The sequence below is a fragment of the Artemia sp. Qi Xiang Cuo genome, chromosome 8 (assembly GCF_049724085.1).
Source record: "Artemia sp. Qi Xiang Cuo chromosome 8, ASM4972408v1, whole genome shotgun sequence".
In the NCBI taxonomy this organism is placed as follows: domain Eukaryota; kingdom Metazoa; phylum Arthropoda; class Branchiopoda; order Anostraca; family Artemiidae; genus Artemia; species Artemia sp. Qi Xiang Cuo.
Window position 1 is genome coordinate 43,710,939 of NC_142801.1, and position 13,137 is coordinate 43,724,075.

The 13,137-nt window shown below is 34.3% G+C and overlaps 1 protein-coding gene across 1 annotated transcript in view; it reads left to right on the top strand.

Annotated features, from left to right (window-relative positions):
- Positions 1-580: 580 nt before the first annotated feature.
- The window catches only part of LOC148949441 (histone acetyltransferase KAT2A-like), a 181,380-nt gene continuing 168,823 nt past the window's right edge, over positions 581-13,137 (top strand). The window contains exons 1-2 of the mRNA XM_089093465.1: positions 581-713; positions 7,523-7,658. Of these exons, the coding sequence (XP_088949591.1) occupies positions 630-713; positions 7,523-7,658 (220 nt within the window). The 5' untranslated portion in view covers positions 581-629. The remainder of the gene's footprint in view (positions 714-7,522; positions 7,659-13,137) is intronic.

Consider the following 13,137-nt stretch of genomic DNA (forward strand, 5'->3'; position numbering starts at 1 on the left):
CTTGTAACTTTGGTTCAAGGCTTCACCCGGCTTCTATGATCCTGCGCCCCCAGGCTATAAGAAAACTAAGAAAAACGGTGTCATTTGGCTCTATTGCTTAACAGCTTTCAGAAAAGGGTAAGAACAAAGGTCTTGCTATTGCAATAATTTGAAATCTTTGCCTTAAAACGCAGCATTATTTTAGCCATAGTTTGAACAGAAACGGACGGATTTCCGCATGGATTTCCGCAATGTGTAAACGAACCATAAAACATTTCTTTGCTTTCACAATATCATCGACGTGAAAAAACTCCACTCCGAACCTCTTAATCATCTCATCATCAATTCCTTTTCCAACATTTTGCTGAACGAAGTTCATCACCATAGAATAATGCATATTATTGTCATATGCTCCTGGCATGATAACTAATTAGTAGCACTCATACAATGAAACTTCAAATTTCTTGATAAAAACCTGTCAGATGTCTTACACAAATAGCACTACGCAAGCGACGAGTGAAGAAAAGTAGGAAAACGTTTTCAATGGAAAACGCCGTACATTTACCAACGGTCCGTTTTCTCGGAACGGTTAAAACACGTCTTTGCCTCGAACAGTGCCTAAAAAACTAAACATTTTAAAACTATGAAATATGGGAAATTCTGCAATTAAAAGTCACATAGCAAACGCCGAAAAGACGGGGACATTTTCCCTTCAAAATTCAGGATTAAAAGAGGTAGATGATTTTTAGAATGTATGGGTAAATTTTCACCAAATCAAATTATTGACTTACAAATAAAGTGAATATACCACTTGATGCCTTTTTTAATGTTCTTTCCAAATATAATAATCATTTTTGTTGGAAATGAATTTTACCCCCATATACCAATTCAGGGTATATATTTGTCCGTTAGGGGGTTAGGGGTAAAGGTTAAACTTACTTCCCATTTACGTTAGAAATAAATTTTACCCCAACCCCCCTAATGTGCAAATATAGGCTATACCCTGAATTGGTATATATAGGGGTGGGGGTAAAATTCATTTCTGACAAAAATGATTATTATATTTGGAAAGAACATAAAAAAAGGCATAGAGTGGTATATTCACTTTATTTGTAAGTCAACAATATGATATGGTAAAAATTTACCAAAGTATGTCCTGGGAAGGTATTTTGAAATACCTACCTCCTTATCATCAAGTCTTTCCTCTTTTCCTTTTTTTCTAACTGAAAAGAAAAAAATATTAATTTTATATACCCTAGATACACATTATGTAAATCTTTTGAAATTGCTGCTATAAATTGCCAAATAAATTGTTCAATAGATAGTGTTCATCCTGGTCATTGTTAATTCTGTTTTTTTTTAATGAGCAGTGGCAAAAATACCAATTATTAATACAACCTAACTTCAATTCAAAATCAATGGACTTGGCTGGGAACTCATCAGTTGAACTTGGCCAAGAACTTGGCTGGGATGAATGCTATCTATAAAAACAATTTATAGAACAAATTTATAGCAGCAATTTCAAAAGATTTACACATTGCATTTCTAGGGTGGATAAAATTTGAATTTTTTTTCTTTTAACTTGGAAAATGAAGGATGATAAAGGTTATCCTGTTGGATAATATGTTAACTAGGATCATTATACATATTTTAAAGTAAGAATTGTTTTTTTTTAACATGTCTCCTTATCAGGGGCCACAATTCTAAACTTATACCTATAACTATTGAAATTTTGACAAAACAACATTTTACTTTAACTTTCAGTTGTCAATTTTTTTTTTCTCTGGCTTTAGTTCTGAAAATGCAATTCTGGTAAATTTTTCACAGTTCATATTATTAACTTAGGCATGCTAATAAAGTAAACCTACTGATTAATGCCTTTTTTATGCTCTTTCCAAATATAATAATAATTTTGGTAAATTTTTTGCAATTCATATTATTGACTTACAAATAAAGTAAGCATACCACTTGATGCCTTTTTCTATGCTCTTTCCAAATATAATAATCATTTTGTTGGAAGTAAATTTTACACCACCCCTATAGATACTAATTCAGGTTATATATTTGCACATTAGGGAAGTGGGGGGTAAATTTTATTTCTTATAGAAATGAGAAGTAAGTTTAAACTTCCCCCCCCCTAATGTGCAAATATATATCCTGAATTGGTATCTATATGGGTGGGGTAAAATTCATTTCCAACAAAAATGATTATTGTATTTGGAAAGAGCATAAAAAAGGCATTGAGGGGTATGTTTACTTTATTCATAAGTCAATATTATGAACTGCAAAAAATTTACCATCATTTTTGTCAGAAATGAATTTTACCCCCACCCCTATATATACCAATTCAGGGTATATATTTGCACATTAGAGGGGGGAGGGGTGGGGGTAAATTTTATTTCTGATGTAAATGAGAGGTAAGTTTAAACTTTACCCCCCCCCTAATGTGCAAATATATAGGCTACCCTGAATTGGTATATATAGGGGTGGGGGTAAAATTCATTTCAAACATAAATGGTTATTATATTTGGAAAGAGCAAAAAAAGGCATCAAATGGTATGTTTACTTTATTTCTAAGTCAATAGTATGAACTGCAAAAAATTTACCACAATTCCTGTTATTTGAGTAGAATTTCAAGCCATATCAATATTTTTTCTTTCAAAATTTTAGGAAATGTATTTGCATATCTTAAAAACCTTATAAACTGGGATTGAGCAAAGTTGTGAAACTGAAAGTAATTTTGTTGTACTTTTAAGCAGAAGATCTATTTTGGAAGATCTGCTTTTATAAACACACTGATTTTCAAAGGTCATCAAAGGTCAGAACCCTCTAGAGGGAGAAGGAGTGGAGGTAGGTACTTCAAAATACCTTCCCGGGACATACTTTAGCCTGTAGACCCATTCCTGAAAGTTTCATTTTCCTAACATAACCTCTTTCAAAGATAGCCAAAAGTAGCCAAGTAAAATTTTACCAAAAATATTATGGAATTCTAAAATAAAGTTTGAAAAATCCAAAATTTTCACTTATACCATTCCTAAAAATGCTTCACTTTACCTGCTCCCCTCCCCATCCCTAATATGCAAATATATATTACAAATTATATATTCTTCATACATTTTTCCATTTCTTGATTTTGTCAACATTGTTTCTTTACTGTTAAATCTGTTTGAAGAAAAGAGAGATATATGGCAAAATGCACAGAAAATACATAGCCTAATTTCAGCTATTACCTGGAAAAAATAATACCAATACCATAACTGCCAAAAAAACAGCTGCTTCTTACAGATCCATTAATGACAATCCAGTAAATATTTTACATGTTCATATAATTTAGCTTGAAAGAAAATGAACTGAAAATTGTTGCATTTCAAAATGAAGTGTGTACCTCTCTTGAAGGTATTAATGCTACAGGTCAAAGTCTAGGAAACATCATCTCCTCTAAAATGTCTATTGCCAATGTTGAGGAGATAGTCAATCAAGCCATTATTGATAAGCTGCAAATAGAAGTTGGAAAGATGGTGCTACAAGAAAATGACAGACAGAAAAAATACATGAATTTAGTTGCATGTGGTGTCCCTCCCTAAACCAATGACTTACATTTCTTACAAAATTTTCAAAATTGATCTTGGTGCAGTGACCAATTTGCAAAGGCTGTCAAGCACTAACCCCAATTTGAATGCTCCCAGCTCATCCAATTGACCAGACCTATTACTGTTCTCTTCTGTTAAAACAAAAATTGACATTCTAACACAGTCCTGCATAAAAAAGGAGACATCTGTTTCTATGGTGACACCTCAAAAGAAGACTGGCTACACAGAAAAGAGCTAATAGAAGAAATCAGGAAAAGAGCTGCTGCTGGTGAGCAAAATTTAGGAATAAGAAATAGTTGTATAGTGACAAAGATGAGCTAAAACAGGGAGCCATTGCCCCAATCAACAGAATAGAGCTTTAAACACCTGTCCCCTACCTCTACATTAAAATTAAAGGGAGTGATTTATCTGTTCTATATACAAACACAGATTGTTTATGTTCAAAAATTGATGAATTTCAAGCCCTAGTATCAGCCCTCAAACCCTACATCATTGTTATTTTGGAATCACTACCCAAGAACTTTCAGCAACCAGATGTGTATTTCCAGATAGTGCATGATTATAATCTATTGTGAACAGTAATTATAAGGGTGGAATTTTCTTTTATATTCATGCCTTAGTGAAGTATATGGAAGTTAATGACCCAATCTCTTCAATTATAACTGAATGTTTAGCTGTTGATGTGAAGTTACCTGGGTCATCAAGTACTTTTAGAGTTGTAGCCAGTTATTGCAGTCCTAGTGTTAGTGAATTGTCTACATTGAATAATAAAAAACATTGCAGTATTTTTCCTCTGTGTCTTTACTTAGTTCTAAGTTTCTAGTAGTTGGTGAGTTTAACCTACCCTGTATTGATTAGACCTTGAGTACAATGCAACTTTCTGATGAGTTGTTTGAAAGTCAATTCCTTCAAACTTAACAAGAGCTTAACTTGCATCAGCACATTCAAAACCCTACTTGTTTGCATACTAATTTGACCCCTTCAGTCTTAGACCTTGTAATTTAGAAACAACCTGAGTTTTTACCACTACCAGGAAGAAGCAATCATTCAGTATTTGTGATATCACTAAATTGTTTTTTGGGTTTTGCTGATAATCCAAATATTTCTCCCAAATATGATTATGGTGGAGCATATTACATTGCATTTTATGATTATATTTTGTCTCTTTCTATACAAGAGGAGTTACAGCAATGTGATACTACCTCTGATGTGTCCTTTGATTTTATTAAGCAGGCCCTTAAGGAAGGTAAAGATTGAGATGTACCAATTTCTACTAGCAGACAGTTTTCCAAAAATAGACAGAGTTTTCCTCCATATATTGTACAAATGCTAAAAGAAAAAGGTGATAGGTGGTGTGAGCATGTACAATTTAAACCTTTGATCCATGGTAAAAAAAAATAAAAGAGCTAGAAATAGAGCAACTAAGTTCCTGTGTCTAAATTGTCAAGAGGTTGAGTTGAATGTTATTGCATCAGTCCAAAGTTGCCCAAAAAAATTTTGGAAGCATGTAAGAAGGAATCAAGTTTCACAATCCCCATCATCCACTTCCTTTATAAATCCTGAAACTCTTTCACATATAGATTGTAATTACGTAAAATCACAACTTTTCAATAAGGTATTTGGTTCAGTTTTCACACAAACACGTACATAAACACATGCTCAATCCACTCCTCCATATTCAACAAAAGAATTTGATGATTCAGATTTATGGTCCAGCAGGTTTATCAAACACTCTGAAATCTTGATCCTGGTAGGGTGCTGGATATTGTTGGATTTCCAAATATGGTTTTACACAAACTTGCATCAGTACTCACTGGACCACTCACATATCTCTTTAAGCTTTGTCTCTTGTCTGGTCAATGTCCTTCAGTTTGGAAAAAGAGCAATCATTAGGCCGTTGTATAAGAATGGTTCAATGTCCCATTTTTAAAAATTACAGACCAATTTCAAACATATCAATCTTTTCCCGCATAATGGAGAAAGTTCTGGTGAGCAGAATCCTGGCACTTTTTGAGAAAAATAACTTATGGCATTCAGCTCAGCATGGGTCCCATAAATGGCGTTTGTGTAACATGCAACTTCTGAAGGTGATTAATGATTTTCAATTGATGGCAGATAATGGTATTTTGTTAGATTGTATTTATGTTGATTCTTCAAAACTATTTCGCAAAATTTCCATCCCACTTCTGATAAAGAAATGTCAACTATATGGTATCAGCCCATAAACAGAAGCATGGATAACGGATTATCTTATAAATAGAACCCAAGAGGTTGCAGCAGGTGATGCTTTGTCATCACCTATGTCTGTCATAAGTGGGGTTCCACAAGGCAGTTGTCTTGGGCCAGTACTCTTCTGTCTTTTTTATCAATGATTTGCCATGTGTTGTTAGGAATTCGGTTTTAGTAATGTTCACAGATCATCTGAAAGTTTACAGGTCAGTCATGAATGAACATGACATTTCTTTACTTCAAGAGGATTTGATTGCTTTGTGCTGGTGGTGTATAGAGAACTCTATGTTCATTAACAAAACCAAGTACAATACTGTGCACTATTTGCATAGACTCCCTCAACATTATCATTACTTCATTGATGGTAAACCAATTTCAGCCATGGAGTATGTTTGAAACCTTGGGATGTGCTTTGATTTGAGTCTCATATTTGATAAACATGTATCAGATATCAACCATAAGGCAAATTACCTATTATTGCATCTAAAGCATTCATTTTCTAAGTTTAATCTTCATTCACTGATTTCACTTTATGTAGCCACTGTATATCCAATACTTGAGTATTGCTCATCAGTATGGTATCCCCTTAATAAGAGAGATGGAGAAAGAGTGCAATCTAGGACCACCAAACTCATACCTTACCTGAGACATCCACCATACCACCAGACAATGCAGAGACTACAGTTGCCTAGTCTTCAGTTCCAATGTAATAGAGCTGACCTAATAAATACATTCCACATTGTTAGGACTATTGATAATACTACTCCAACTCACTTCTTCACTTTTACAGAATACAAAAGTACCTGTCACCACCAACATAAAATATACCCACCACGTTCACAGAAAAGATTAGGCCAAAACTCTTTATCTAGCAGTGTGGAAGGCTTGGAATGCACTTCCATCAGAAACATTTGTGACTATCAAGGTCCCAGTGTTTCAAAAGCAGTTTAGCCTCTACAAATTTTCAAACTAGCCATTATCACAATCCGTTTTGAGGGTATTTTTGTTTTTTTTGTATTAGTTGTTTTGAGACCTGTATGTTTTCATAGTGTGTTATTTTTCATAGATTTATATGTGTGTATTATGTTGTCAGCATTATCATAAACTTTTTTATAATGTTTAGTGCAAAAAGCTTGATAAGGCTTATCATATTTTGGTATTAATAAATAAATAAATATTAAATAGACTACATGCATCACATGATGCTTTTTTATGTCTTTCCAAATTCCATAATTGCTTGTGGAGCAAATTTTATTTTGTGTTATAGAAGGGGCTCAAAACAGCCCATAGTAATCAAAAGTTTAAAAATGTGCTTCTGAAAAAAATTTCTTGTGAGAAAAATTGCAACTTGAAGCTGATTCAGTAATGGTAATTTTTATTTTCATTAGTCTTAATAATAAAATGTTTTTCCAAAAATTAATTTGCATAAACTTTTAAAAAGAGCCTAAAACCCCTCAAAAAGCTATCAAGTTCAATCAAAAAGTACACCATTGTTGAAACCACTAAATAGGGAGCTTATAGCCCCCCCATTGAACAACAAGGAGAATCAAGTTTTTGCATAAATAACACTAATGCATCATCTATTTCTTTTTCTGAACTTAACTAGCGTCCAACATAGCAAAAGCACATAGTCTATAATTTAACTTAAGATCTATTTTTGTGTATTCCATTTATTTGTGATTTCTTTTCATCCTTATTTTTTTATTAATAGATTTTATCTTAAGGTACCTGAAGAACTGCAATCTTTGGCCAAAAGCTTGAGGAATTTGGATCTTTCAAATAACAAGCTTGCACTGCTTCCTGACTACTTTAGCCATTTCAGTTCTTTAAAGCTGTTAAAGCTTGAAAGAAACAGACTAAGTAATATTTTTCTGTTTAAATATGCTTAGTTTTGACTTGTACTGTCTCCTAAAGTTGGGACATTTGTGAAGTGTGTTCACAATGTAAGAATTTGCTGTAATAGGACATAAAGATTGTTCTTTCTTCTTGTTTTTGGAGCATAAAAACCTTAAAATGCTCTGGCTTTTTCCTCATTTACTTGCAAGCTGACTCTCTAAACAACCATGGAAACTACCAAGTACTTTGGTCCTAGTCCTCAGCATGGGTCAACACCTTAAATGCTCTTTGATATTTTTTGGCGAAAATATTATGTCCATCTTAGAGGGTTGTTTTGCTTTTCTCAGTATTTTGTTGACTGAGACATTCAAAACTGGTAAGCAGGAACTCCCTTCTTAATGTACTTCTATGCAGTGGCGTAATTTCTTCAAAATCCTTTTCACAATCTATTTCACAATGGCTGCAAAATCACAGGGCTTATTGAAAGCATTGGGTAAGAGGATGGCAGTGCAGGTAGGGATAGGCTGGAGTTTGAACCTCTGATGAGTGTTACAGCTTGCCACCAGCTTCATGGACTTAGAAATATTTGGTTGGTCTGTATTTAAGAGCACAGATCTTTATTATCAAAACAATCTGGATTGAAAGGGGATATACCTTCCAAATCCCTTCTGGAAAAGTGATGATATGAAAGCTAAGGGGAAGGTTTTCCTATCAGCCCAGTTGTGATTTAAATGGTGAAGTAGGAGCAAAGTAGGAGCCTATTTTCCCAAATGAAAGTGAAAACTGAAAAATTAGCCATATAGTAGCATAAAGGTAAAATTATGCTAAAGAAAACTGACCTGTTTCTGTGGATGCTTGAATTATTCAGGCTTATTTTCGTTTTGGCAAGATTTTTGAAGAAACTAAATTTCAGCTCGGAGGCAAACTGGGGTCTGGGGGGGGGGGACCAAGGTCTGGAAGGGGCAGTTTCCCCCCTGCCATATGACAAAATACGCCCCTACTTCTGTGCCCAACTTTTGCAATTTTGCTGATTAAGTCCTGTAATCAGAGTGGCAAGATTCATTTAATTGGAATAACTATAAAATACATGATTTGCTCATGGCTTACATAATTATGTATTATGATTGGCTCTTGATATCTGCCTCAAATGGTGCTTTAACAGCAATGCTTCATATAATCTATTTGCTTGATCTCATCATTAGGATGCTATCCATTAATTAGAGCAACAAAAACTAAGATCAGTTAAACATTTACTTAAAAGAACATACTGCTGAACAGAGCCGTTCTTAGGGTTGGTGGCACCTGGGAAAAATTAATTACAGTGCTCCCTGCCCCTCCTGACCCGGGTATAAGCGAAAAAGCTGAATCAAGGTGGGCAGCCACCCAGCCCCCCTTCTTTGAACGGATCTGCTGTTGAACATTTCCAGTGAATTGTTTTGAAAGTCAATTGGAAAGTAAACACTTGTAACTACTAACTGATATTTGCAAACCCTTTTATTGCACTCAAAAATGCTTCCAGGTAAGTATTTGTCAAAACTTAGCTTAAACAGAGGTGAATAGGAGCCCTCCTTGTGTAGGCCTATGAGTAGTTTTCTCTTGATTTAAACTTCAACGTTGCTGTTGCTTTCATTTGAAAAAAAAACTGGTGTTTTCAATCCAACAGAGAAGTTAAGCATAAAAAGTGGAACCTAAATGAAACCTTTATTAAATAAAAAATTTAATTTTAATTAAAAACTTTATTAAATAAAATTCGCATGCAGTGCTGACGCCTTGGAACTTTAGGTGTCTTTGGTATCTTAATTTAGGTTATGTGTCCGTATTTGTCGGCAGACTAGACGATTTTATTGGCACGTTCTTTATCCCCCCCCCCCCCAACTCAAAACCCTAGCTTTGGGTTAGTTTTATTGTATAAATGATGTATAAAAAAATATTTTGTGTAACTCTATGTATGTATGTTTAGCGAGAGGTTTTATACAGTTTTCCGGCTTTGGCTCTACTGCTGAGACACTATCAGCTTCCTTTAAATAGCCTTGAAAGTTTGCATGATAACATTCCAGCCCAGTTTGGGTCAAAAGTGACGTTTTATGGGACTAATGTCAAAAATTAGTGTCTTGCCTCATAAGGCTTAAGAGCTTTCAAATCCCCCTTAGAGACTGTTTAACCCCCTTCCTGTTTTTCTCTCTTAAATTGGAGCATTATACTGTTACTTCTTGCTGCAGTTTATATGTCTTGTAGTGTCCTTTTAGGGTCTAGGAACTGGACTATCAAGTCAAATATTTTGAGCTTAATACTCTTTGTGGGGGTGAGGTAAACCAGGCTTTTAAATGAACTTAGTAGTATTTTTGAGTTTAGTTACTGTAACATTTTATTTTGAAGAGTCTGCTGTGGTGGTGCTATCATATTATATTCAAATAGGCAATGGCCAGTCTTTCATTTTTTCTAACATTGCAAAATCTGCAATATGGGAATAAGGGGGTGAAACCTATTATATTCTGGATTTGGCAAGATAAAACCTGCAAAGTTAGGTCATTTATGGCTGCAAAGATTCCATGATATGTTTTGAAATGAACTTCAGAGGAAAATTCGGATAAAAGTGGTCTGCTAGCTGTTAAATGGGCCTCCAACAATATCTGTTGAAAAATATATCTCAAGGAATGGGTCTCTTACCTAGCTGGTCGTTTGGTATTCCAGCGATATCGCTTCGAAGTGTTGGAATCACCTAGAGAAGATGGGTGCTTTTGCAAAATATGCTGAATATCTTTGTCAGATTAGTGACAATATGGGCCATAAAATGATGTAGCCCCCAACTAAAAGGAACATAATTTGAAAAGTCATATACAACTTTCATCTGGTAGAAATTTTTGGAGAAGTCTCTAAATTGGAGTGCAGAAGGCAAGATTTGAGAATGATGATCCTTTCATTTATACCTAAAAACACCCCTAACATTCATCTCAAAGGATCTGGCTGTGGGATATGTGCTGTGTTTTTGTTTAGCAGATCTGCAATATCATTCCTTATGGTTCTCTTGTGGCTAGGGATACGCTAAACCTTGACCATTATCTTCTTGCTCCTTAACTTCTGAATATGTCTAGGAATCGCCTTTAGATCTATATCTGGGGTGAAATGGACTCAACCTAGCTGAGTTGCAGCTCATTGAGAGTTGGTCAAAGCAAGTATATATTTTTTATGTTAGGTTATGATTAACCAGCACTTCTAAAGCCATCTCGGTCGCTCGGGACTCTGCTAAAAATATTGGGTAAGATTTAGCCAGGTATGAGGTAATATTAAGTTTTAAGTCAGGGATGCATGGGGTAGCATGTGTATTATGTTCTTTGTTTGAGCCATCAGAATATACTTTTAAAAAGTCAGGGACATGACTAGACTTCTTTTTGTTTAAAATTACTTGTTGTTCATCCTTTGAGTAATAAGGTTTTTCATGTGGCAGGAGATGGAGATTGGAACGGAGTGGCCTCGTCTCCCAAGGTGGTGAGTCAACTAAAGGGTAGCCGCCATAGTAGCTATCTATCTAATTTGGAAATACTGATTGGAAACTTGCCAAAGCACAAACGTTAAACAGTGGCTCTATCATTAAGAGAACAAAGGCCAGAGTGTTCTGTAAATTTAACACAAGGACCATCTTTGTACAGTCCCATAATAATACGAATGGCACAGTTTTGCAATGTGTCAAGGGACTTGAAAAGAGAAGTTGAAGAATTCCTAAAAAAAAAAAAAAAAAAAAAAAAAAAAAAAAAAAAAAAAAAAAAAAAAACACTTCCAAGTCTAATGTAAAGTTTGTAAAAATCAAGTAGAATTCTTTGAGTGGAACCATTTTGATTCCACCAGTCTTTTTAGTAGCATAGTGCATTTAAGTGTACTCACTCTTAAATAGAAAATATGTTCGAACTATGTCCATTTCGAATCTTAAATAACTTCAAGAAATTTTGTGGAGTTCATAAATGGGAAGGGAGCTTTCTTGACATGAAATTGTGGAAGGGAATGGTTATATCTCCTAAAGAGAACTGCGTTGGGTTTTGTTATTGCCACAGAAAATCGAAAAGGATCAGAAAAAGTAGACACTATTTTTATCTCTTGTTCGACATAACTGAATAAACTGCTATAAACTTTACCATTTTTCTGAATCATGAGGGGATCAGCATACAGACCAGAAGATGTGTTAACAATACATAAAAAGTTAAACTGGTTGAGTCTGAAGATTTCCCATTGAGGTAAGCCTTATGTTCCGCATAGGCCAGCTAATGTTTTTATTATTGCTTATATGTACTGGAATGATCTATCTGCTAAGAAATTGTGAGCCAATCTTTGTAAAATTATTGAGAAAATCGAAACTGTGCAAAACTAGTGATAGTTTTATATATTTTTTTTTCAGTAGATTCTGAATTTTGTAGCATTAAAAACTAGATTGGCTAGGTTGTCTATAGAACCGTGACCCATTTTAAATTCAGTCTGAACTTTAGGAACTAGGCGACCAATTTCAACAAACCGTTCAGTTCACTTAATTTTATAATCAAATACTTTGCTGAGGCTTGGGAGAACTGAAACTGTTCTATAAAAGGAAGAAGATCTAAACAATGCTTATTTAAATTTAAAATGAGATAAACAATAGATTTTTTCCTTACATTACTTACCTTACGTACTATTTGCATTTCGAATCTTAAATAAGTTCAAGAAATTATGTAGAGTTCATAAATGGGATGGGACCTTTCTTGACATGAAATTATGGAAGGGAACGGTTGTAAATCCTAAAGAGAACTGCGTTGGTTTTTGTTACTTCCACAGGAAATCCAAAAGGATAAGAAAAACTAGACACTATTTTTATCTCTTGTTCGACATAACTGAATAAACTGCTATACACTTTACCATTTTTCTAAATCATGACGGGATCAGCATACAGACCAGAAGATGTGTTAACAATACATAAAAAGTTGAACTGGTTGAGTCTGAAGATATCTCATTGAGATAAGCCTCATGTTCCGTATAGGTCAGGTAGTGTTTTTGTTATTGCTTATATGTACTGGAATGATCTATGTGCTAAGAAATTGTGAACGAATCTTTGTAAAATTATTGAGAAAGTCGAAACTATGCAAAAGTAGTGATATTTTTATATATTTTGTTTTTTAGTAGATTCTGAATTTTGTAACATCAAAAACTAGGTTTGCTAGGTTGTCTAGAGAACCGTGACCCATTCCAAAGTCAGTGTGAACTTTAGGAACTAGGCGACCAATTTCAACAAACTGTTCAGTTCACTTTTAAATTTATAATTCAAATATATTGCTGAGGTTTGGGAGAACTGAAACTATTCTATAAAAGGAAGAAGATCTGAACAGTGCTTATTTAGATTTAAAATGAGATAAACAATAGTTTTTTTCTTTACATTAGGAAAACTATGACCTTGTGGCGCTCCAAAATCTATATGATATTCATCTATTTTGAGAAGGCATTTGACTCAGTAGACCGCCAAAGTCTGTGTAAGATCCTACTGCAT